Here is a 27,599-nt window from a genome sequence, read left to right as displayed (position 1 = left end):
TGCCATATGCCATATAGGAGATTCTAAAGCACTAAATGCCAGGATGAAAATCTAAATGCAAAATCCAGTGTTAAAACCAGAATCCAAGTCCAAAGTATACAAAATCACTGGAAACTGCTTGGAATATCACTCATTTCCTTGATGATATATAAACCAGTGGCTTCAGAGTAAAGATGAGAATTTTACTTGTCTACTATAAAAATTCTTTGGGAAAGACCCAAATGACAGCCAGATCAATTGCTATTTTGAAAGAGTAGTTCTCTTACTATGGGATAGGATACAAGGGAGAGTAATGTGATTTCATGTTTCCATTTGTAATAAAACAGAGCTCAAAGGTTAATACACTGCTGAAGCCTTTCAAAGTGATTTGTAATCTGTCAATCCCATTAATCCTCACATTCTACTCTTATCCACTCCTACCCACCCAAAATAATTCATCTGACAAATAGATAAAGTTTCTAAAGTTGGTAAGAAAAAAAAATATTTCAGAAAGGTTGAAAAGAACCCTAAGGTGTGGTATAGCTGAAAATCAGAGCGTTCCCTTAATGAATTTAGAAAGCTAATAGTAGTTTCATAACTTCTCTAATTTTCTCCTACATTTTTCTTTCTTAACCTTAACAAAACATCACTTAAGATACTGAAGTAAATAATCATGTAAAAAACCTAAAAGAAAGCTAAGAGCTTTTCTTGGATGATATTTATACCCGTGTGAAAGAAAAAAGTCATTATTTCCCTCAAATCAAAATACAATTACCCTTTCATGAAATAACTCACAAATAGGATGAAGAATTCAAGCAACATAAAATCAAAATGCCTTTTAAAACTTTAGAACAAGTCTGAGTAGAGTCCTGTGACAGTCCACCAAATAATACACTATCCAGTGTCTACTTTAATGTTCCAAAGACTTTCCGGCACCAAGTCTCTGACTCTCTGGGAGTACCTATTGCTATTCCGCAGGCATCCTGCCAATTTCTCCTCCAATTCCAAAGAACTTTCTCTTAGACGTATCGTCTAAGAGCAGTAGTGAGAACCAGTTTTAACTTGCTAATGGGATAAAACGATGTACCTGTGATAGAAAAGACACAGTTTCAGAAAGATGTTTATGTGGCCTGCTGCAGATCCTGCAATTTAATTCAATTAATCTTTGCTTTTTCCTTCCTTTCACATTTATTTGAGGCATTAGCATGACCACCCAAATAACCTCACCTTAGAAACAAAGTGCTTACTTGCACTCATCATTAATCAAACAAAAAGAGGAGTGGATTTAATTCCATTAAGAAGTAAATTCAAAAGCAATTTTAAAATCTTAATTAGGAAATTTATGGTTTTCAAGATACTCTTCTGTGATGGAACTGTATATTGTTATCATAATATTCTAAATACAAAGCACCATCTATCTTTCCTCTCATGAGCTAAGAGTTCTAGACAGTTCTCTTGATTTTATGGTCTTAACTGTACATAGACCGATATCCTCAAAAAAAAACTAATCTGAAGCTGAGATAACTACGTGTTTTACAGAAGGATTTGGTCACTTTACTAAGGATTTGGGGCAAGTATCCTTTAAGTAGGGAGAATTTTGGCTTTATATTAAATTCTATTTTTAAAAAAATCTGAAACATCCCATATATTGCAAAAAGGGAAATCAACCCAGTGGTGTGCTGGAATAGGTATGTGATTTAAAATTAAATCTTTTTTTTTTTTTTTTTTTAAAGGGATGGAAAAATATATTTCATGGAAACAAAAATAGAAATGTTGGGATGTATCAGACAAATAGATGTTACTTTATTTTATTTTATTTTTTTTTTCAGATTTAATGTGTTTTATTGATTAAAATATTACATTTGTGCCAATTTCCCTTCCCTCTGCTCCCCTCCACCCGGTGGCCCCCCTCCCTCCAGTTGTCCCCCCCTTTTAGATTATGTCCATTAGTTGTGCATACAGTTCCTCCCAACCTCTCTCCGTCTATTCCATTCCCTCCTACCATGATCCCCAATTCCTATATCATCTCCATCCCTCTCCCCACTCCCCCTCCCTGTTGACCTCCCCCCAATATGCTTCCCGTACCCACAGTTCCTTTTCCACTCTCGTTGCCTGTTTAGTTTGCCTTTGTTTCATCTCCCTAGCTTCTGTTTTTTAAACCAGTCCCTTTAACATCTCATATAACAGTGGTTTGGATCTAATGAACTCTTTCAGTTTTATTTTGTCCTGGAAACACTTTCTCTGTCCTTCTATTCTGAATGACAATTTCGCTGGATAGAGTATTCGTGGTTGTAGGTTTTGGATTTTCATTACTTTGAATATTTCTTGCCAGTCCCTTCTTGCCTGTAGGGTCTCCCTTGAGAAGTCAGCTGATAGTCTAATTGGGACCCCTTTGTACATAATTCTTTTCTTCTCTCTTGCTGCTTTTAAGATTCTCTCTTTATCTTTAATTTTTGACATTTTGATTATAATGTGTCTTGGAGTGGTTCTCCCTGGGTCCAGTCTCTTGGGAACTCTCCTTGCTTCCTGGACCTGCAAGTCTATTCCCTTCCCCAAGTCTGGGAAGTTCTCCTTTATTATATTTTCACTCAATTTTTCAAGTTCTAGTTCATCTTCCTCACTCTCTGGCAAACCAATGATTCTTATGTTGGGCCTTTTATAGCTGTCCCAGAGGTTTCTGATCCTCTCATTGTTGCTTCCGATTTCCTCTCGCTGCATTGGTTGACTGCTTGTTCCTTCTCCATATTTCAGTTTGTTGAAATGAACTCTGGATTTTTTTTCCTCACCATCTGTCTCGTATGTGGTTTTGTTCCTTTCGTTATGAAAGTTTTTCGCTTCTTTCTTATCTTTTTCCTGCTCTTTTGTGAATTCTGTAAGCCACCTGATAACAATGGCCCAGAACTGAGCCTCTGACAGGTTTCTTATCTGTTCATCTGTCAGGTTCTCTATCTGTTGCCTGGTGAGCTGTGTCACCGGGATTTCTATAGTTGTCAGCCTCATTTTGACAGATGCGTTTTGTTTTCTTGGGCCGGCTGTCGGGGGCAGGGCCTGTGTACGCGTCACAAATTAGCGACAGGCGCCTGTCCGCGACCTATTTCGCAGCCCTGTGGTGCTTTCTCTGGGGGCGGGGGTCCAAGATGGATTCACACAGTTATTCAGCTAGGAGACCGGGATCCGTCCTCCCGCCCCCCTGGGCCTCACTGTTCAAGGCGATGCGGCGGCTGCTCTCCCCAGCGCTGGGGTCGCGCACTGCCAGGAGCTTGACTGCAGCCGGGATTTTTCGCCGCCCCAGGTGCGACCGCAAACAGCGCTGCCCTCTTTAACTCTTACCTGCCCAAATGGCACCGCTGGTTTATAACTTCATATGTTGGGCTTCCGTGTAGTTTTATTTTCTGGAATTTCTAGTTATCCTTTGTTTTGAAGTAGTTGTATTCCTCTCTAGTTGTAGAGGGAGACCTAGCGTGTCCGTCTAAGCCTCCATCTTGGCCGGCTAAAATTAAATCTTATAAGCTAACAATTAAATCACATAAAAACAAAAGTAATAAATGCTTAGAATTCATCACTTCTAATTATGTTATTCTTTCAGTTATTCACACCTATTGTTATCTGTATGATGAAAACACTATAGAATAATCTAAGTCACCAGTTCTCTTCCCAACACTGCATTCAGTGACACTGCATTCTTGCTTGAAATTGGCCATGGCGGGATTATTTACACCATGGAAGTGGGCAAATGCTACATTGTCTAGACTTAAGAAAATGATGGAGAAAATATTAAAAATGCAGAATAAATTTAAACACTCATTGTGTCTACAGTTATTCCATTGTACACATCACACACACACACTCACACACAAAGAGAAAATATTCTTCCAGTATTCAAAAACCAGCATCCAACTCAGAATAGAACTCGCTCATATATGGATGAAAAGTGAAAAAAATGGATGAAGTTTCAACATACATATCTGTAGTTTCACCTTTGTCTTCCTCATTTACATAAGGGAAAATATCAACCACCATTCATATTGGAATAGTATGTTGTTGCAACTATAGTTTGGTTAAGAATATGAGAGTCCCCCCCCCAAAAAAAAATAAATAAATAAACAAATAAATAATAAATTAAAAAAAATGTTTTAAAAATATGAGTTTAGCAAAAATCAATAAGAGCATTCTGTTAAAATCTGTTTGCTATATGGAATTTACAATAAAGAACATTGTTTATTTTATTATTTGTAAATTGTATACTACACATTTCTGTTAGTAAAACTTATAATGAACTGTAAATGCATATACATGCATTCATTCTTTTTTTCTGAGAAGCAGTTGTGAAACATTCACCAGAACACCAGTGAGTAGGACCCTCTTTATGTTGGCTTCTGAGCCCTTTTCATTCTGCCCTAGCAGTCTTGGACAGCTTTTTTAGATAGCCTTCCAGTATGACAAAACAGACAAATAATATATAAAGAAATGAGCATAACTCTGTTCCAATTAAATTTTATTTATTAAATCAGGCTGATGGACAGGAATAGTTTGTCAACTTCTGGTTTAAACTAAATAAAACAAGGAAGGCTTAAGTTAAAACTTCATTTGTTTGTCAACTATGTGAGTTACTTCTTAGCTAAGTCATATATAATAGTTTCAGAATACTGAAAGAATATTTCCTCACGTTTTTGGTACTGTTTACAATGGAACAGCTACAGGTACTACACATTCTGAAGTTTAATCTACATTTCCAACATTTTTCACTATCACTTTCTTAAGTCTAGACAATTAACAAAACAGAAAATCAAACCCTGGCTAGGTGCTCAGTTGGTTAGAGCATCGTCCCGATATGCAAGGTTGCGGGTTTGATTCCTGGTCAGGGTACATACAAGAATCAACCAATGAATGCATAAATGAGTGGAACAAGAAGTTGATTTTCCCTCTTTCTTTTTATCTCTCTCCCCCTTCCTTTGTCTTTCTAAAATCAATTAAAAACAACAACAAATCACGTCCCGATCTACAGCATTTGCTGATTTCTGTGAGGTAAGTACTCCCACCATCACTGATTTCAAACTACCAGTGTGATGTCCCTGAATGTGGAACTGGGAGATGTACAGTAGCATATAGCTATACTGTATTCCTTCATACAGATATAATAACTTTAACTTCAGGAATAAAATAACTAGGATGAGTTTTGAGTACCTTTGTTTTTAATACAATTTATGTAATTGTAAGTTTGTATGATTTAATTTTTAATAAAAGCTGTGTTAAACAAACAACCCACAAGCTCTTTGAATACTGTATTTAAAAATGTTTAGGCGTGGCTGGGTAGCTCAGTTGGTTAGAGCAACGTCCCAACATGCTAAGGTTGCGGGTTTGATCCCTAGTCAGGGCACATACAAGAATCAACCACTGAATACATAAATAAGTGAAACAACAAATCAATGTTTCTCTCTCCCTCTCTAAAATCAATTAAAAAATTAACAATCGTATCTCACGAGTGGGTATGAGCCAACACCAGCATACCACTGGACCCATGTGCCAAAAACAGGACAATCTGAACACCAATAAGTATAATAGTAACTGTAACGGATTGACACCGCTCATATTTGTTGAAATCCATGAGTTCCTAATGACACTTAGAAAAAACACATGCACAACTAGTTAGTGACTGCTGAAAGAAACTAGTGAACTAATTTATTACTTTAAAAAACTAACAAAGAAAATAGATCAAACATTAATCCAGTCGTTCATATATAAAATGTACCGACTAGGTAACCAAACAGTAGGTGAAGGGAAGTTTTTCTTTATAGAAGTACTCTAACGAAAATAAGAAGAAAGAAGATTAGAATTAGTGTCATTATTTTGCAACTGCTGTTGACTTAATGATTCAATTAAAAAAAATTGATTTATTTATTTTGAGAGAGAGAGAGAGAGACAGAGAGACAGAGAGAAGGAGGGAGAAAGAGAGGGAGAGAAACATGAATCAGTTCCCTTTCCAATGCCCACAACCTGGGGGCCAGCGGCACTCAATCCACTGAGCCACAACAGCTAGGGCTTAATGGTTCAATTTTAATAAAACTACACACACACACACACACACACACACACACACACACTCACTATGTGTCCCCTCGTGGAAGTACACATCTCCAACTATGTAACAGTGTTGCCAAAACAATCAAACATGACTGATCAAGCTTTTAAATCCAACAATCAATTTACAGGATGTATAGAGGACCATGTAAAACAAAACCATTAGAATGCAATAAGCGAAACTCAGACTATAAAAAACTCCACAGGACAAACAACTAGCTTCTTCAACAAATATGTAAATATAAAAGGGAAAGGGAAAGAGAGGGATGGGGAGGAAGAGAGACAAAACCAATCATTGGAACTGGAAAATAACTCTGAAATCCTAATTTTTATCTCTTAAATACCAGAATATGTATTATAAGTCTAATATTTTTTAAATAATATCAATTTTTAACTTTAACTTTACATACGGTATTCATTTTGTCTCCCATACATGACTTCCCCAGATTGACAGCATGAGTTGTCCTATCAATTCCAAAATAAAATAAATGCTCTCATTCATGAGAACAAATCAATGAAAAGTGTAGTAACTGCATGTGTGCATCTTGATGAAAATGCAGTAAAGATTTAATATATAATATATCACTGAGAACAGAAAATAACAGTTTTGTTATTGTTAGCTGAGCAACTTACTCTGGCCCATCAAAGAGAATTTATCAGGAGACAGGGATCCACATGTTCAGCAGATCCTGTATTATGTCACTCAATGATTCCCAACAATTTTTAATAAATAATACCCCCTTTTCAACATCAAAAGATTTCATGAACCTCTACAACAGTATTAATTCTAGTAGATGTTAATTAGAAAAACAAATAGTAACAGAAAGCTATGAACTAAGCAATACTAAATTATTTTGTATGCTATGAACAACTGTTACACACATTTAAAATAACTTTACATAAACATATATACATATTAAGGTTTTTTGGGTTTAGTCTATATATAATACTTATGCAATATACATGTTACATGCATTAACCCTAGGTCTTTGCATAAGTCTGAGATCTACAGGGTAAAATCAGTGGCATAAAGTATCCAAATGATGTCAGTGGTTCTATGGAACTTTGAATCACTAAGACAATGCCTTATAAATGGGAATATTACTTATGGCAATAATGTTTAAAAATTAGCACAGTAATTTTTTAAAAATTTGTTGTTTGGAGTTAGAATGCCTGGGTTGAAATCCTGGGTCCCTAATTACTAGTGTGTAACCTTAAAAGTTATTTATCACCCTTATACCTCAGTTTGCTCATGTATAGAATGAGGATAGTAACAGTACTTAACTCACAGGGTTATCAGAATTAAGTGAGTTGCTTTGTGTAAAGCCCTTATATGAGTGTGTGACACCTAGTCAGGGTACGTAAGTATTGCTGTTTACTAAGTTCATCAAATCCAGAATTTAGCCTCCTGTTCCTCAAGGTGTGATATAAACTCACCATGTGTAATTTCTTTTTGGTTTTAAAATTTAGAAAGGCAAAGTAGAAAAAAGTAAAGTCCCCAAAACCCTGCTATGAAACATTTGTTGAAACATTTAATATCTATTAAAAAGCCATGTTTACTGATAGGCCCTAATGCCACAGTAGGTTGAATACCACTTGGCTCAACAATTATATATAATTTATAAGACTTATGATATGTACCATATAGATATGTAAAAGTACAGAATTTTATGCCACTTTTTATTTTCCCAAAGCATTTTTCTTAATACCACAGAGAACAGTTCTAGCTCTCCTTTCCTTCCCAACAAAGCCAGCTTTACTAAAAATGACTACACTAACAACTTCATTTGAAGTTGAACTTTAAGAAATCCTTTAATGCAAAACTAAGTGTATCCCTGTTACATATTTAACTTGCAATAGGATACCCAGCAGCTATCAAGGGACCTGGAAAGGTTTGTTAGTTGATGACGAGATGCCTGCTGAGATGGGCTCCACACACAGGTAATACCCAATTGCAGACAAAATCTTCCGACCTACATCTCAGTCTCCTTTAAAGTTAATCTGAACACACTGTTACATGAAAGGAAATGAAAAGTGAGTTTTTCTCCTTTACCATGGCATAGGACTTCCTGAGTTTTTCATTCCATTGCTGATTGGTCCAGAACTACTATTTCCTTCTAACTATTCCCAATTGTGTGTCAGACACAATTAGGATTGCACACTAAAAAAAAGTGTTAAAAATGTAATAATGCTATTAAATCTTTTTTTTTTTTTTTTTTTTACTTTAACCCTCAATATACCAAGAAAAATGGGCATTAACATTTGACATCTGGGTCAAATGGAACTTTTATATTTTTAAATCATTTACAGAAGTATGAATAAAAGGATAGTGAAAACAATTTTATTAGAAACTGTAACAGGAATTTAAACATAGCAAGCCCTTTACATCATGTAAATTTTGGTGTACAAGCATAAAATATGAAAAAATATTATCACACATCCTTTTAGCAAAATGGGATGGTCTAGGATCTTGTCATAAAAATATTGTGGCATAATGAAGGCCTTCCTTTGAATGACCCACTAAATGAGAACACCATATTTCTTGTTTGTCCTGAGAAGTTCTGTTCACTTATCAATTTTAAGCTGAAGAAAATTCACCTAGAATGTTGTCATTTGAAGACCCAGAGTTTGAAATTTCATTTATATGACCAATTTCTTCTTCGCCATTATTATCATCATCATCCAGAAATGTAGCAATCTCTTTGCATTTATTTTATATATGCCCAATAATTGTGAAACATGTAAGTTTTTCTCTTTTCCATTATACGTGGAAAATGAAAAATTCTACATTTTCACTATGTTCAATAAAATCTAAAAGTAGACTAAAACACCAGTGTTTCCAGTCTTCTTTAATATGTTATTGAACTAGAATACTCTGGTGCCACAATTTAAAAGATCAAGGGTGAAAATTTCTTTCACTAGTGAATCATCCTTATCTAGGAGATTTCACCATTCTTCTATTTTATTATTTTAGTCTTATTTAAAATAGTTGGGAATAATTAATGAGTAATGATGAGTAATAATAATTCCTATAATGATAAAATAGCAAAATGTTTCAAGCTATAGGGAAATATGATCCATAAGATCCCAAAATGTAACTTAGATTTATAAAAAGATTCAATGGATCCACAGGGTAATGACAACACAAACTGAGTTTTATTCAATTTTTTAAAAAAGTAAATGTTCTCTCCTTGAAAGCCTCTAAGAAAGAATGAAAATCATAAAATGCCAATGCTTTCAAATAGTAAAAAATGCTTACAAACAAAACTCAAAAAAAAAAATTGGAGCCCATGAACTCTAACTCAAATTATGTTAAATGTTAGTACCAGAAAATTTTAATATAAAAATGCAAATAAAGCCATCTATTAAATTAGAAACACTGTTTAAATGAAAGAATAGAATGAATACATTACTAATGGTACTGTCATTAATGCTTAAAAAAAGATTTTATTGTATTTATTTACTTTTAGAGAGAGGGGAAGGGAGGGAGAAAGAGGGGGAGAGAAATATCGATCAGATGCATCTGCATGCCCCCAACTAAAGACCTGGCCTGCAACCCTGGCATGTGTTCCAACTGGGAATTGAACCTGTGACCTTTTGGTTTGCAGGCCAGCACTCAATCCACTGAGCCACACCAGCCAAGGCTCAATGAACACTTTTGAAAGGAATGTTATCAAAAAATATTTTTAAAAACTTCATATTCTCTTAACACAGTAATCAAACTTTTAAACTGTTATAAGAAATAATCTGAAATACTGAGTAAACTATATGAATAAAGTTTTTATTGCTGTGGTATTCATATAAGTTAGAAATTAGAAGAGGCCTAAATGTCAAAACTAAGGGATGGCCTATTATACAGCCATCTAAAATGAGGGTTATAAAGGCTATATAGCAACATGGAATAATATTCTTTATTTCTAATGAGACACCTCAATCATCACTCTATCGTACAATACCTAACTTCTATGAGGCATATACTCATAACAGATATTCACTATGTAGGTATTTTAAGTCAAAATATCTTACAAACTTGCATTATCTCTATACTACCAACCTACTCCAAACATATTCTTGCTTATGCACACACTCTTATAACTAACAGCACCACCCAAACCAAATACTTTTAAGTCCATTTTATTCATTTCCTGTTCACTTCTACACCTAACACTGTCTAGCAAATACAAGTTATTTAATGACTAGCATATAGAAGCTGAACTATTTAAATGAAAAAGTGCAGTATATAAAGTTATATACCATAATTAAACTAGGTCAAAAGTGGCTTATATGTACATGCATGCACATATGCACACACAAACAGACTTGGAGGACTATGTCACAATAATAATAATAATGGTTCTATTCTGGTAGGAGTTCTTTTTAAGTTCCCAAATTTCAACTAAGAAATTTAAAACAAAATGTTCCCCTTGAAATGTGTTTAATCTAGGTTTGTTAAAAAAACAAACAAACAAAAAACACTTTGAAATTCAATTCCAGTGAGACTGCTAAGATATTGGTATAATCATACATTCATTATGGCACTGTAAAATGATATAATTCTTTTGGAAAGCAATGTGTAATACATGTCAAAAGCCATGTGTTTATACTTTTGATCTAAAAACTCCAACCCTGGGAATTTATCATAAGAAAGAAAAATATGCACAAAAATATTTGATGCAACATTATAACACTTAAAAACATTAAAAGTGTCCAAAAATAAGAGAATAGCTAAGTAAATTATAGTACAATCTTTAAAAATAGTAAATATAAAATACATAGGAACAAAGAGAAAACAAAAATGTTATGATTAAAAAGAAGAACATATATAATGTTGAATAAAAAGAGTAAAAGAAAATTGTATTAACCATTTCAACACTAAAAAATAAGGAAAACTTATGTTAGAATGCAAAAAATGTATTCATTTAAAAACTATCTTCTAATTGGACTTTGAAGATAATGTTTAAAAATCAAAACTGGAAAAGTAGATACTAATGGATAATAATTTCAAATATTTTAAAAGACTATCTAGAGTTTAAGAAAGGATAATATAAAGCTTTTGCTAGATGACAAAAGGTATTCTGTTCTAGGTACAAAAGTTTCCTTAAGGAAAATAAATATTAAATATATTCATATGTAACTGTTATAACAAAGTTACACAGAAGCTAAATTATTAAAATTGTATCATTCTTTCAATAACAAGTCAGCAGTAGTTTAAGTTGTATGTTTTTTCTAAGACTTCCAAAACATTTTTTGGTATTTAATTGGATATTCATTAATACTAACAGAAAAGGGAAGAGTGCCACCTACTGAACTGTAATCACTTCCACACTAAAAAAAAAAAAATTTTGTTTTTTACACTGCAGAATTTGAAGTCTCCAGCAAGAATAAAACAATGATAATTAAATATTACTAACTAGCAGAGTATATTTAAGCATTATATTTTTACTACATACATAACAGTTAATAAAAATGAATTATAAATTTGAACCAAGTCTGATTAATGAGAAATAATCAATTTAGAGTGTCAATTTTGCACATGCACTATATTAGAACAAAATATGAATCATTCAACACTGTAACATAACATCACAGTGCTCACAAGAAAAAGAAAATAATTGCTTCTTTCCTGTGGTAAAATTAGATGCAAATAACTATACTTATGTTTTATCTAAAACAAAAATTCTTCAGTATGTCTAAAGGTTAGAAAAAGTTGATTTTAAGTTACTAAATGTGACCAGTTAAACGAAAGTCCATCACCAAAAAACAATGGAAGAGACAGAAATTTGAAAGGTAATTAATTGTAAAGATCTGGTCAACACAACTTGTATATTCACATATATCTTCAATTTACTTCTCTCAAAACTAATCAATGTTATACAGCTTTCAGTTACATGCTATGGTCTTCGAGGTGTGAGTCAGCTGGAGGTGTACCTCACTTAACCAGAATGCAGGAAAATACCCCAAGTAGAGGAGAACTGAGTCCTTCTTTGTGCCATAGCACTTCACACACCATGTCAGAATTTCCACATTAGAATTAGAGTTGGCATTATTACAAATGTGTACATTTATTATACTATAAGTGTGTTTTCAGGATATAATGGTATGACAACCATTATACTTGGCAATGAGAGTTTCAGGGACAAATTGTGAAGGTAGGCTTCCTCTCAGAAGACCAACCCAAAAGACCTATAATAATATAGGTAACATTTATCTCATTCAGTTATAACAACAATCCCAAGGAGGCTATTATTTTCATTTTACAAATGAGGAAATGGGGGCTTGGGAGGGGAAGAGTAGAGATACTACATTTGGGAGAAAGTTAAAAAAAAACAAAAAAAAGGTTTTAAATTGTCATAGTTCAATGAAATACCAAGGTATAAATTTTTGGTAGTCAAATATCACATTACCAATGTCAGCATCAGGCATCAGTCACTATACAAATGTTAAATATAACTTAAAGCCCTAAACTAATAAACTAAAGGTTAATGTTTAATCTTCTATAACAAAACTAATGTTAGGTGTTTTCAAGCAATTTCTGTTCTAAGAAATCAAAGAATATTAATTCAGTATCCAACAAGGACAAGCAGGGCCATCTTCTGATATACTCACTACACCCTGAGGTCAATGAAAGGACAGCCTCTGCACCCCGAATGTGGAGCATGGCACCTGACATAGAGGGGCACTCTGTACGTAAACTAGTAACAACAACAACAACAACAAGTAAACCTGGCCTTTTCTAAAGCAAGTGCAATTGCTGCCCTTAACAAGCAAAAAAGTAGGCCCTGTGTCCCAGGTCCATGCCAGACAGGGTAATCTTGAACTGTACCTGATTACTGTTTTTTAAAAATAAATAAAGCATTACCTGAAGGATATAAGGTATATTCTAAATTTTAGTTCCAGATCAATCCAATCTGTTAAGATCTGGATATTTAGATAATTTCCTACCCAGTCTCCCAAACCGGAAACCTTGGCTACTCTCTAGTATATTCTAGACAACTTCTTCATCACCAAATCCTGTCTTCCGTTTCTGGTCCTTCCTCTACGTCACTTCCCATCATCTCTCCCCAGAGGACTGCAACAAGTTCTATCAACACTTCCAATGGTCTCCTCTCTCTTGAGTCCATCCAAACTCATTACCATCAGAATTTATTAATCTAATTATCTTACCCTATTAAAAAAATCCATTGATTTCCTCATCCTTAATGCATATTAAGTAAATATTCCATATTGTAATTTTAACTCACATATAAATATTATCTAAACATTTTTTTCATACAGATTGGAAGCTCTAGGAAGGCAAAGACAACCTTTTTTTATGTCCACTTCTGTATCTCCAGAAATAAACTGTGTGCTTGCACACAATAGGTTCTCCATAACTACTTGATAAATAAATGAAGAAATGATGTTGAAGTTCCCTTTAGCACCAATGGCATAAATAACCACTGTAAATGAAGCAAATAATGATATCTTCTGAAATAGGAAAGCTCTATGTAGCCACAGCAGGTAATTATTTAAGAAAAATACAATTACTGCACTATCCCAAATAAGACTCAAATTTAGGAAAACAAGACAGGATAAATCCTAACTTAACAACAAAAGCACTAACTTCAGGGTCTTATGCCAAGTCAGCCATGTAATATCTATTGCCCTACTATTCCTTGACCTCCCTCCCTAAACACACACACACACACACACACACACAAACAGAGAGGCAAGAAATTTTATAAGAAATATAACTGGATAGAAGAAGTGTTAAATTTCTGGAAATTTTAAAATTTGGAAAAAGGTAACAAAATCCTTTTTCCAATCTGATTCCTAGAGAGGGAAACTGACAAATTTGGTGATTGTGGTAAATAAACATTAAAACGATTTCTCTAAGGCATTTGATAAGATTACTTGCTGCTTAAGAAACATAAAATCTATTTTATTATGACATTGAAAATGTATTCTTATTTTTACAAATCCAGACAGGTTAAAAAGAAAAAAAATTCAGAAGGGAAGAGAATTTTGACAAAGTCCACTATAAATTAGTCTGTCAAATCTGTGTATGCTTGTACTTTTAATCTCTATTTTGAAAAGTACACACCCATACTAAATGGTTAATTTTGGTAGAAAAGCAAGAGATGCTGTGTTTTAAAATTATTTAATTTAATCTGTATGCTGTAGGTAAGAAATCATTTCAAAGGATAACAATAAGCAGAAAAACTAACATAAGTAAAAGAATCTAATAAGATGTTATCAAAACATGATTTTTAAAAAAGAAACTGTATTCAAAAAGTCAATTTGAAAGAAAAAGAAAAAAACTGTGTCACAAGATAAACCCTTCTGTTTTTGCACCTGTACTAGAAGAATAAATACTATGGTACTGAACAATGCAAAGAATACTAGGCTAAGACTAAGAAACTGAGAACTCAACTGCCATCTTTATCACCTAACAACAGCTGTGTTACTTTAGGATAAGCTACTTTTTGAGACTGCTTCCCCAAAATTCTGAACAAATTTCCCTAAGGATAGCAGTCAGGTAGAACAGCGACTTTCAACCTTCTCATTCCATGGCACAAATAAACTAATGACTAAAATTCTGAGGCACACCCCAAAATACATTTTTTGCCGATCTGCCAAAAAAGAAAGGTAAAATTTTGGTTCATTCACATCACAGTTATTGCTGTATTGGCTATTGTCATTCTTTTACTTGACAATCTAAGGGAAAAGAGGTCAGTGCCCCTGACTAAATAGTCAGGTAGTGCATGTTTTAAAAACCCTGGTGGCACACCAGTGGGCCTCTTTGTAGTACATCGATACGCTTGGCACACGGGTTGAAAATCACTGAGGCAGAGTAATAGGACTTAGGTTTTGTGTAAAAGGTAAAATAAAGAGTGTAGGATTTAAAGAGGAAGCAGGACCAATGTAAGTTCTGGAGACAAATAAAGCTAAGAATTATAACAAAATATATTAAGTGTGATGACAGAGATATACAGGGTAGGGCAAAAGTAGGTTTACAGTTGTTCCTATGGAAAACAATACAGTAATTCATAAATAATAATACAACTGTAAACCTACTTTTGCCCCACCCTATATACCATATGAATGCCCAAAGGTGGGGGACACTAAATCAGCCTAAGTAAAGATATGGAGGCACATAGTTCTTTTGCAAATACATAAGCAAGTTAATGATTCTAGAGAATAAAGCCTGAAGCAACCAGGGGCAGAAAATTAATATGTAAATATAGGCAGTACTCTCATCAGGAGGGCCCTATAGGTACACAAAATAAATTGGTACTCACCATGATAGGTCAGTCACCACAAATCAGCCCTCATGGCTTGGATATTGTAGGATTAAGAAAAACAAACAAACAAACAACGCAACGACTCCAGGCTACTACCCTGGGTACACAGAATACTTTGCCCAGACTCTTGCCCTCCAGCCCTGGAAGGTCTTAAGAGGAAAGTATCTGAGAGGGTCAAGGGAGGAGCTGAGTGTGAAGCTGAAATTGGGGCCCAGAGGCATTCTGCTAGCCTGTGCATTAAGAAGACTGGCTAGATGATGGTACTACTCTACTTAGGAATGTCCTGCCCATGCAGAGATTTCCAACAACCACAGAAAGGCCAAAAGTGAGGAGGGAAGGACATCTTATTCATGCCTCTACCTTCAATTTCTGTTCCTTGTGTAGGACTCGACACATAGTGGGGATCCGACATGCAGCACTGAATGAAATCAACTATCCTAATTCGGCTCAGCTCCTAATTTATAATGTAACACAATGCAAGTTAATTCATCCCCCCCTTTTTTTTTTAAACTTTCATTACTCCTTCTGTAAAGTGGAAATGATAATAGCATCTGCCTTTAGGGGTTGTTTCAAGATTAATGAGATAATACTAATGAAAATACTATGTGATATAAAGGACAAATGATCTGAAAGTCTATTTTATACTCCTATTTTCAAATGAACACATTATTAATATTTTAGTGACTAAAAAGCAGTGCAAATTTCATCAATAACATTCTTCTATTCATTTAGTAAGCAATCACAGTCATAAGAATAAATATCTTTTCTCTAGAATAAATAAAGCTATTTGTATTTTGAATGAAAAAAAGAAATTAATCTCTATAGAAATGTTTGGTTTTCCTTGACAAAAAATGGTTGCTCACTGTAGAGAAAGCTAATGAAGTGTTTTATACTCTGGAATATACTTGCTTCTTAACAGTTTATCGTGGAAGGATAATTCAGACAAGAGATGAAAATTTAAAGAAAGGGAATGGTGGGGAGAATTTGAGAAATTTTTAGGAAACCAACTTAGCTGAATTGGTTATGGGGAATGAAGAAGCAGAATGAGGAAAGGGATCAAAGAAAACTCACTTTTCTAGCTTGAGTGACTGGGCATTAGATGGTGCTACCAACTAAAATAGATAATACAGGGATATTAGGGGTAATATAATGCATGTAGCTTTTGACATACCAATTTGAGGCGCCTATGGGAAATGTGGAAAAAGCCCACTGACAACTGGATATAGAAACTAAAAAGTGTACTGTGGAGATACAGTTTGGGGAGTCATCAGTACTCAAATGAGTTGAAACCATGAGGATACAGAAGATCACACACAGAAACTGAGTACAGTGAGAAAAACAGAAGATCAAGGATAAAATTTGGGAGCACAAACATTTTAGAGGTAGAAGAGCCATAGAAGATGAGCACATAAAAGGCACAGAAAATGAATTAGTCACATAAGGAGAATTAAGAGAGTATGATGTCACTGAAAAAAAGTGGTTTCAAGGAGTACCCACCCAATAGTGATAAATGCAAGAAGATGCAACAAAGGAAATCCTGGAAGAAAGTGGGAGGTATGGCAATGCAGCTTTTGTATCTCCCCAAATGGTCACATAAAAATAGAGCAATTAACATAATAAGGTAACAAAGTATATGTATCAATGCCAAAATACAAGCGTGTGACCACCGATAGCAACAAGACCCAAGTACTACCCATCTGGTACAGGGGCAAGTGTTGAGAAGCAACGGCAACACTGGCCCAAAAGAGGAGAACCTCAAAAAGCCAACAGGTATTCACTGAAAGCCTGGCAGGCCATGTGAGAAGCGTGGCTGAGGCTGAGAAGTGTCTGGCTACTTCCAGGATGGGTGAGTAACAGGGGCTAGGGTGTGGGGGTGAGATCTACAGAGAGGGAAGTGTCATGCCACTGAACTTTCAAAGCTGACCCGTTGCTACTCACTCTAGGACAGAGCCCACTGAAAAAAAACTTGCTGAGACTAGAAACACAACTGAGCAGAAAAGCAAAACAAAACAAAACAGAAACAAAAAACAAACAAAAAAAAAGCATTTAAGGAAAGAGAAGATTCAGACAAAATTGGTGGAAAATAGAACAATCTCAGAAAGCTACCCTATTTTTGAACAACACACAAAAACAAAAGAGGGAGCACTATACAATTAGAAGAACTACACTGAACTCCTGAACTTCCTTCTAGATTTTCAGAAAAACTATATTGATATATATAATTTCTGCAACAAAAAGATTAAATACCAAAATAACAACCCTACAGACAATGAAAGCATATGAAAAACAGAGTCAAAAAACAGGTGAAAACTGTAACATTCTATTTTAAAATGGTTTAAAAGAAATTAAAGAAGATAAATCAAAATTAGAAAAATTCAGAAATGAGGTGACTGAACTCAAAGTAGCTATATAACAATGGGCACATGGGACAATCATAAAAAATTGGGGTGAATAAAATAAGCAAGAAATAATTTTTTTTACCAGCTTCAGTAATCATGAACAAGAAAGTATTAATATTGTATGTGTAATCTAGGATATGGCAAATGAGTAATTATGAAATGTTTTATCATCTTTTGTATCCCTGGGAACCAGAATTATTGTTATGGACAAAAATATTTACTGATGTAACATAAAATAAAATCCCTTGGTTGAATTTAAATTAGAAATAGCTGTATAAACTCATGAGTTACATTAGTTGTTTTCTATCTATCCACATGTATCTATATGTATGTTTTTAAGTATAAACATTTAATTACTATTGCCTAGAAACAATGACAACCCAGTTGTAATGAGTACCCAAGCACCGAGATTGTGGGCTTGAAATGCCATTTCCCAAGAAGCCAGGGTTTCTTGGAAAAAGGATTGATTTCAAGTGCAGAACAAGAATACAGAAGATGAGCCTAGAACAATTTGATACACTAGATAGCAAGGGCTCTATCAAAGACTACTAGCATCTTGTCAAAGACTCAGAAGTCAGACTGAAGAAGCTGCCTCTGGCCAAAGATGGAACAATCTGAGTTGCAGTTGTGTATAACTAGTTAGTTACCTATGTATGACCAAGAACCAACTCATTATCTAAAAAACTGGTTATATAAAATCAAAGAATCAAGCATGTCTCTTCCTTTCTCTGTATGAATTGTGTCACTAAGCAACTCAATATTAAATGAGGGAAAGGATTTCTTCATATAATTATTCCAACTAAAGAATGAAATATAAACAAAATGATGGAATATCACTACCTCGCAACCCCTAAATAATGGATCTAGGCACTGAGTGTAAATACTGCTAATATGTGTAAAAAAAAAAAAAAAAAAAGTGAAAACCAGACATGACTTTCCTGGTGAAAGAACACAACACTGCATATATCTTGCCAAAGGTATTGAACGAGAGTCTGATCCAGCCTCAGATTCTTGCTGCCAATTTGCAAGAAACACATTTATTGTACTATGAGTACAGAGTCAGTAAAACTCAGACTGTGGCAATCCTATAAGTCAAACCACCCAGATTCTTCAACAAATACATTGGAAGAAAAAGGGATTTGGCAGGGCAGGGTTGGTAGATGGGGAGCTGTAGACTGAAAGTGACTTTTAAAAAATGTAAAATGAAAAAAGAGAGGGGTGTAAAGAAACTGAAGTGTCAGGGATATACACTTGGCAACTTTCAGAAAAGCAACGCAGTGTTATTAACTACAGTCACCGTGTTGTACATTGTATCCCATGACATTTTTTTGTCACTGAAAGTTATATCACTTGACCCCCTTCACCCATCTCACCCATTCCTCCCCCGCCACCTCCACCTCTGGCAACCACAAATTTATTCTTTATGAGCTTGTTCTTTTTTTTAATTAAAAAATTATGTATTATTATATATACTTTATAGATGATAAATATAAGGTTCAGAAAGCTGAAGTAACTTGATAAGACTATAAACTAAGTAACTAGTTGAGTTCTGTCTGAATGGCTCCATGAAGCCTATGTTTTTTCTACTATAGCCTATTGTCCCTTTAGTCCTTCTATTCTTTTTCTTTTCCTTTTATCTGTAGTTAAGTCTTTCTATTCTTACACACTCACCATCATAGAGAAGACATTCAAATGCTTTTTTGACATGAACCAAATTGAAGGGTTGATAAGATGGTAGTCCCGTGACAGTACTTTGCCAATAATATTTTATGACTAAAGTCAGGCATCTCACATGTGGCTCTTGAGGAAATAAAAAGAAAATAATGAACTTGGCAACAGGTGTTATTATCAAAGTTGTTCATGTCTGTACCTCACTTCGCACCACTAACCAGAAGACTAGGAACTGTCTAACATGCTGGACCTGGACCCATGAAAAAATAAATTTCAGACTGTAATGATTTATTAAGTTGACTTGTGTGGCTATATTTTTAAAATGGTAACCATAGGATTGCATTTTATATCCTTTATCCTGAACAGGGCAAAGGTTTTGATAAACATCTTACTGTTCTGCCTATTTATTGCATACTTACGAATCATATGCATGGCTTATAAAACAGCAAATTTCTAATGCTTAAAGTGTCCATAAGTGCTATCTAAAAAGAACAGTGTTCAAGTTTAATGTTATTTTCCTTTTTAAAGACTTTATGTATTTATTTTTAGAAAGAGGGAAAGGGAGAGAGAAAGAGAGGGAGATAAATATTAATGTGAGAGAGAAACGTCGACTGGTTGCCTCTCTTATGTGCCATGATGGGGGCTGAACCCACAACCCAGGCATGTGCCCTGACCGGGAATCAAACCAGTGGCCTTTCACTTTGCAGGATGATACCCAACCAACTGAGCCACACCAGTCAGGGCTATTTTCCATTTTAAATGTTTATAACTTATATTGCATAAAAAGTCAAAAAAAATAAGAATCTTCTTTTTTTCAAATATTGCAGAAGAGAAACTCAAAATTTTACTCTAGTAATTTCAGGCATAAGTCAGTATCTAAAATCACTAAGTTTTTCATACTCCTTCACTTCCCACTATAAATATAATATCTTAATTACATTTCCTTGGCAGTATTTAAACATGATAACCATATCACTTTGAGAGAATTTTATTGAGCATTATTTGTATGCTATAAAAATAAAGCAAGAGGGATCAAATGGGTAAGTGCAGATTATTATCAAAGTCCTAGCCTTGGTTTTGAGTAGTGAGTTCGTTAGACCTTATTTATAAAAAGATAATTAAATAACTCTCTAAATAAATAAATGAAGGTTATGTATGGACCAAATATAAGCCTATGCACAAATCAAAGATTAAGATTAATCAAATATCCATCTGAGCCCACATTATTAAAAAGACCAGAAAGAAATCAGTTTAACTATTAAACAGGAGATATAATAGGAGACAGAAAGACATGCAAATTACAAAATATTCAGATTTCAAAAGCTTCAAAGGGCAGAGTAAACATGGGCTGAAATTTTTTAAATGGAGAAGATAGTAGTTCCAGCTCAACACATGCCACTTGATAATGCACATAAGTCTGGTCATTAAACTTTATCACCATCTAATACACTGATAGAAAACTCATAATCACTGTGTATCATTCTGAGAATCATTGATGTGCCAGTTATTCATGTGTTAATGTCTTCCCTTTAGTTTCCTCCTCGCAATTGGTTACCATTCATGTTTTCTTAGCACAACTCCAAATTTTGTGTGCTTCTAAGTGCCTTTCAGCTAAAAATTTCAGAGTCACAAAAAGATTATTCTTAAAGTACAAGAAGATATATCATGGACTTAGTACTTAGCACGGCTTTCATAAAGATATATAAGAAGCTTAATAAATTATATTTAATGACAGTAGCAAACAAGGAAATTCCAGGCTTACTTATCCATAACCTGCCTGTAAGAGAAAATAGAGTTCTTTTCAATCAGGTCTGCTCAAGAAACCCTCCTTTGATAATGTTGATATTGAAATGCTTTTTTTTTGAGTAAATAAGTATATGTTTAGAGAAGTTGTAAAAAATGTAAGTTTCTAAGATCAAAAACAATGTTATCAGGGAATAGGGGTTTAGAGACTGACTTCCCATAGCGGATTATAAACAGTAATATTTCCAGCCCTGGCTGCTGTGGCTCAGTGGATTGAGCGTCAGCCTGCAAGCCAAGTGTCGCTGGTTCGATTCCCAGTCAGGGCGCATTACTATGTTGCATGTCAGGTCCCCAGTTGGGGGCGCAAGTGAGAGGCAACCACACAGTGATGTTTCTCTCCCTCTCTTTCTCCTTTCCCCTCTCTCTAAAAATAAAACAAACAAATAAATTATTAAAAAAAAAAAACAGTAAGATTTCCTCAAGGGCAATAAAGGCTACAAATATAAATAAATTCAAAAGTGGGGAAGAACAGAATTTTAGGCAGTTACAGAGGCAGCAGGTGAGGGGGATGAGTAGTTACTATTCCACGGTTACAGATTGGAGAAGGTGAAAAAGTTTGGAGATGGATGGTGGTGATGGCAATACAATGTGAATAATGCTACTAAATTATATAGCTAAAAATAGTTAAAATGGTCAATTTTATGTTATATGTATTTTACTACAATAAAAAATCACAAGTAAAAGCTTTTTCTGCCATTATTTGCATTCTGAAATACAGCTATGGTTTTAGAATTTAAAAAAAAAATTCCTATTTTTTATAAGAGAACACATTTTGCATCTGCATTAAAGATCACAAATTACTTAACCTCCTCAGAATCTCAGTAAACATAAATGATCAAAATGTAAAATCATGCAGGAAAAAAGGAACTCTGCAATGATTGATTACTGTACCTGATTAGCTATTATTTTATAACAAAAAATTCTATAAAACCAAACAATAAACATTCCTGCCTATCATTAAAAAATGAAGATAAATGTTCAAAATATTAGTGAATGTTCACTCAGTGTTTCCAGGAGCACCCAACTCACATTAATAATAAGCAGGTTTCCTAATTTAAACATCCATTCTCATATAATACATCTACTGAAAGGCTTCTCTATGGCCACATTCTGTTCTGCCCTTCTTAAAATTTATAAGGGAAATAAATGCCTCATCAGACATTACCTTGATTACGCCATGCTCTGCCTGGTGATATCAGCTATAAGTTTGTTGACTTAAAGATTAGAATAATTTGTCAATTATTAAACATTAAAATACTTAGATTGCATTTCTACAATTTATATGTTAGCACAGCATTTTATATAATTCAACTAGGAAAACTATGAAGATTAAAACCCCATTAAAAGTTACACGAGTATATATGAGTAAGGAACAAACAAAAAAATCACAAACCTTCTTGAGAAGACACAATAGGTGGCAAGTAATCAGGAATGTATTCTTTTCTTTCCTCTGCATCTTTACTTCCAGGCTGAGGAAACTGGAGTACATTGTTCTTGCTAACAGGAAATGAAGGAATTTGATGTGGGAAAGTGACAGGTTCAATATTGTGGATATAGTCTTCTAGTTCATTAAGACTAACTCCCATAAGTTGGAAAGCTTCACTGACATCATCCAAAATTGGGTCTGTTCGGCCATCTGAAACAAAGTCAAAAGCAAAGCAATTATTTGAAGAAAATTTCATGAATACTTTTAAACATATTAAGAAAAAATCATTAACTAAATATGTACCAGAATCAAGTATATTATATATTCAAGACCAAGTTACTGGAAATAATTTAATAAATTTTAAACAGAACATACTATTTAAACATTGGGAAGCTGATTCTTAAAGTCAATTTTAAATATGATCTGACAATCAACCAGAACAACACAGACAATTTATACTAATAATTCGCTGGTACAGAACAAATATCAAAAGTAGTTGAGGGATGATCAACAACATCTGGAACAGTAGCTGACACAAAGTAAATGCCCAATGAATATTACTACTGTTATTTTTTATCAAATAACTAGAATGCTGTGCTAAGTAAATGGTCATTACACTTTCTCTGTTGTTCAGTCATGCACCTCTGGAACCTAAGACAATGACTGGCATATAACTGATACTCAATAAATAGTTGCTAAATGAATTATAACACTGAGTCTATTTTTTAAATCCAAGGAAATTTACAGAAAGAATTTAGATAATAAAGGTAATTTACATATGAAATTTAAGTGTAATTAAAAGACATTATATAAAGTAGATCTCTGGTAGTCTCCAACAGGCTGCCTAGGCCCAGACTGGTACACAATCTGACACAACCAGGGGCAGATCCAGGAAGTGCAGATCAATTTAAGAAGCAGAAAGAAACAAGAAGAGTCACAAAAATGGGGAGATGGGGAAACAACCCCCCATTGAAAGGAAAGGAAGAATCCTCAGAAAAATGCTAAATGAAATAGAGGAAAGCAAACTATCAGAAATCGAATTCAATCGAATTCAAAATATGGATTATAGGGAAGCTCAATGAACTCAGCAAGCTCAAAGAAAACTACAAAGAACTCCAGAGAAACTATAAGGAACTTACTAAGAATTACACCAGCATTAAAAAGAACACAGAAGCTAACAATAAGAGCTGAGAGGAAATGAAGAATACAATCTCTGAATTGAAGAACACAGTAGAAGGAATTAAAAGCAGGCTAGAGGAAGCAGAAGATTGGATCAGCGAGCTGGAGGACAATGTAGAAAAAAATTCCCAGACAATGCAACAAAACAAAAAAAGACTGAAAAAGAATGAAGAGGTTCTAAGAGAGCTGCAGGAAAACATGAAACATAATAATATCTGTATCATAGGAATACCAGAAGAAGAGAAGCAAGGGATAGAAAACCTGTTCGAAGAAGTAATGACAGAAAACTTCCCTAATTTGATAAGAGAAAAAGTCATGCAAGTCCAGGAAGCACAGAGGTTCCCAATGAAGATGAACCCAAGCAGGCCCACCCCAAGACACATCATAATTAAAATGGCAAAACTCAAAGACAAAGAGAAAGTCATAAAAGCAGCAAGAGAGAAAGAGTTAATAACATACAAGAGAGCTCCAATAAGGCTATCATCAGATTTCCCAACAGAAACACTACAGGCTGGAAGGGAATGGCAAAAAATATTTAAAGCAATGAACAACAAAAGCCTACAACCAAGACTACCCTACCCAGCAAGGCTGTCATTCAAAATGGAAGATGAAATAAGGAGTTTCCCAGACAAAAAAAATGGCTAAAAGAATACATCCCCACCAAACCAGCATTGCAAGAGATGCTAAAGGGCCTGCTTTAAGAAGATGAAGAAACAGAGAGACAAAGGTACAAAGGGGAAAAAATGAATAAGTACCTATCAATAATAACCTTAAGTGTAAATGGATTAAATGCACCAATCAAAAGACATAGGGTAACTGAATGGATTAGAAAGCATGACCCATTATATGCTGTCTACAACAGACCCACCTTAGAACAAAAGATCTACACAGATTGAAAGTGAAGGGATGGAAAAAAAATATTTCAAGCAAATGGACATGAAAAAAAAAGTAGGGTAGTAATACTTATATAAGACAAAACAGATTTCACAGCAAAGGCCATAAAAAGACAAAGAAGGACGTTTCATAATACTTAGGGGAACAATCCATCAAGAAGATATAACCCTTGTAAATATATATGCACCCAACATCAGAGCACCCAAATATTTAAGGAAAATCTTGAAGGACTTCAAGAAGGATGTTGACAGCAACACACTCACAGTAGGGGTCTTTAACACCTCATTGTCAACAATGGACAGATCTTCAAAGCAAAGAAACATCAAGGATACTGAGGCATTGAACAACACTCTAGATCAAATGGACTTAGTTGATTTATATAGAACTTTTCACCCGCAAGAAGCAATATATACATTCTTTTCAAGTGCACATGGAACAGTCTCAAAGATAGGCCACATAGTAGGACACAAAACAGGCTTCAACAAATTCAAGAAAACTGAAATTATATTGAGCATCTTTTCAGATCACAATGGCTTGAAACTGGAAATCAACCTCAAGGAAAAAACTCAAAAACATTCAAACTCATGAAGGATGAATAACATGCTATTAAATAATGAATGGGTTAACAATGACATCAAGGAAGAAATCAAAAAGTTTCTGGAAACAAATGATAATGAACACACAACAACCCAAAACCTATGGGATACAGTGAAAGCAGTCCTGAGAGGAAAGTTCATAGCAATAGAAGAATCTCAAATAAAAAATCTAACCCAACAGCTACAAGAACTAGGAACAACAAAGAACATAGTATAGAGCGAGTAGAAGGAAAAATTCATCAAGATCAGAGCAGAATTAAATGACATAGAGACTAAACAAATAATTTAAAAAATCAATAAAACCAGGAGCTGATTCTTTGAAAAGATAAACAAAGTCGATAAGCCTTTAACCAGACTCATCAAGTAAAGAAGAGAGAGAACCCAAATAAACAAAATCAGAAACAAAGGAGAAGAAATGACAACCGATACCATGGAAATACAAAGGACTGTAAGAAATTACTACAAACAACTGTACAGCAAGAAATTTCACGGAGCTCGACTTCCGGCCAACATGGAGGCTTAGACGGACACGCTAGGTCTCCCTCTACAACTAGAGAGGAATACAACTACTTCAAAACAAAGGATAACTAGAAATTCCAGAAAATAAAACTACACAGAAGCCCAACATATGAAGTTAAAAACCAGCGGTGCCATTTGGGCAGGTAAGAGCTAAAGAGGGCAGTGCTGTTTGTGGTCGCACCTGAGACAGCGGCGGGGCGGCGAAAAATCCCGGCGGCAGTCAAGCTCCTGGCAGTGCGCGACCCCAGCACTGGGGAAAGCAGCCACCGCATCGCCTTGAACAGTGAGGCCCAGGGGGGCGGGAGGACGGATCCCGGTCTCCTAGCTGAATAACTGTGTGAATCCATCTTGGACCCCCGCCCCCAAAGAAAGCACCACAGGGCTGCGAAATAGGTCGCAGACAGGCAGGCGCCGGTCACTGATTTGTGACGCGTACGCAGGCACTGCCCCCTGCCCCCTATAGCCAGCCCAAGAAAACAAAACGCATCTGTCAAAATGAGGCAGACAACTATAGAAATCCCGGTGACACAACTCACCAGGCAGCAGATAGAGAACCTGACAGATGAACAGATAAGAAACCTGTCAGAGGCTCAGTTCTGGGCCATTGTTATCAGGTGGCTTACAGAATTCACAAAAGAGCAGGAAAAAGATAAGAAAGAAGCGAAAAACTTTCATAACGAAAGGAACAAAACCACATACGAGATAGATGGTGAGAAAAAAAAATCCAGAGTTCATTTCAACAAACTGGAATATGGAGAAGGAACAAGCAGTCAACCAATGCAGAGAGAGGAAATGGGAAGTAACAATGAGAGGATCAGAAACCTCTGGGACAGCTATAAAAGGCCCAACATAAGAATCATTGGTTTGCCAGAGAATGAGGAAGATGAACTAGAACTTGAAAAATTGAGTGAAAATATAATAAAGGAGAACTTCCCAGACTTGGGGAAGGGAATAGACTTGCAGGTCCAGGAAGCAAGGAGAGTTCCCAAGAGACTGGACCCAGGGAGAACCACTCCAAGACACATTATAATCAAATTGTCAAAAATTAAAGATAAAGAGAGAATCTTAAAAGCAGCAAGAGAGAAGAAAAGAATTATGTACAAAGGGGTCCCAATTAGACTATCAGCTGACTTCTCAAGGGAAACCCTACAGGCAAGAAGAGACTGGCAAGAAATATTCAAAGTAATGAAAATCCAAAACCTACAACCACGAATACTCTATCCAGCGAAATTGTCATTCAGAATAGAAGGACAGAGAAAGTGTTTCCAGGACAAAATAAAACTGAAAGAGTTCATTAGATCCAAACCACTGTTATATGAGATGTTAAAGGGACTGGTTTAAAAAAAACAGAAGCTAGGGAGATGAAACAAAGGCAAACTAAATAGGCAACGAGAGTGGAAAAGGAACTGTGGGTACGGGAAGCATATTGGGGGGAGGTCAACAGGGAGGGGGAATGGGGAGAGGGAGGGAGATGATATAGGAATTGGGGATCAAGGTAGGAGGGAATGGAATAGACGGAGAGAGGTTGGGAGGAACTGTATGCACAACTAATGGACATAATCTAAAAGGGGGGGACAACTGGAGGGAGGGGGGGCCACTGGGTGGAGGGGAGCAGAGGGAAGGGAAATTGGCACAAATGTAATATTTTAATCAATAAAACACATTAAATCTGAAAAAAAAAAAAAAAAGAAAAAAGAAATTTGACAACCTAAATGAAATGGACAAATTTCTGGAAACATATAATCTTCCAAAACCGAATCAAGAAAAATCA

General features: G+C 35.0%; 1 protein-coding gene across 1 annotated transcript in view; it reads right to left on the bottom strand.

The window, feature by feature from the left end:
* The window catches only part of TAF3 (TATA-box binding protein associated factor 3), a 178,853-nt gene that overhangs the window by 142,288 nt on the left and 8,966 nt on the right, over positions 1 to 27,599 (bottom strand). The window contains exon 2 of the mRNA XM_090266491.1: positions 22,608 to 22,850. Coding sequence (XP_090122617.1) covers positions 22,608 to 22,850 — 243 coding nt within the window. The remainder of the gene's footprint in view (positions 1 to 22,607; positions 22,851 to 27,599) is intronic.

Source organism: Furipterus horrens, unplaced genomic scaffold (assembly GCF_987537825.1).
Source record: "Furipterus horrens unplaced genomic scaffold, mFurHor1.1.pri manual_scaffold_2, whole genome shotgun sequence".
Lineage (NCBI taxonomy): Eukaryota > Metazoa > Chordata > Mammalia > Chiroptera > Furipteridae > Furipterus > Furipterus horrens.
The sequence above is the reverse complement of the archived record's forward strand: the minus strand, read 5'-3'. Positions and strand labels throughout refer to the sequence as shown.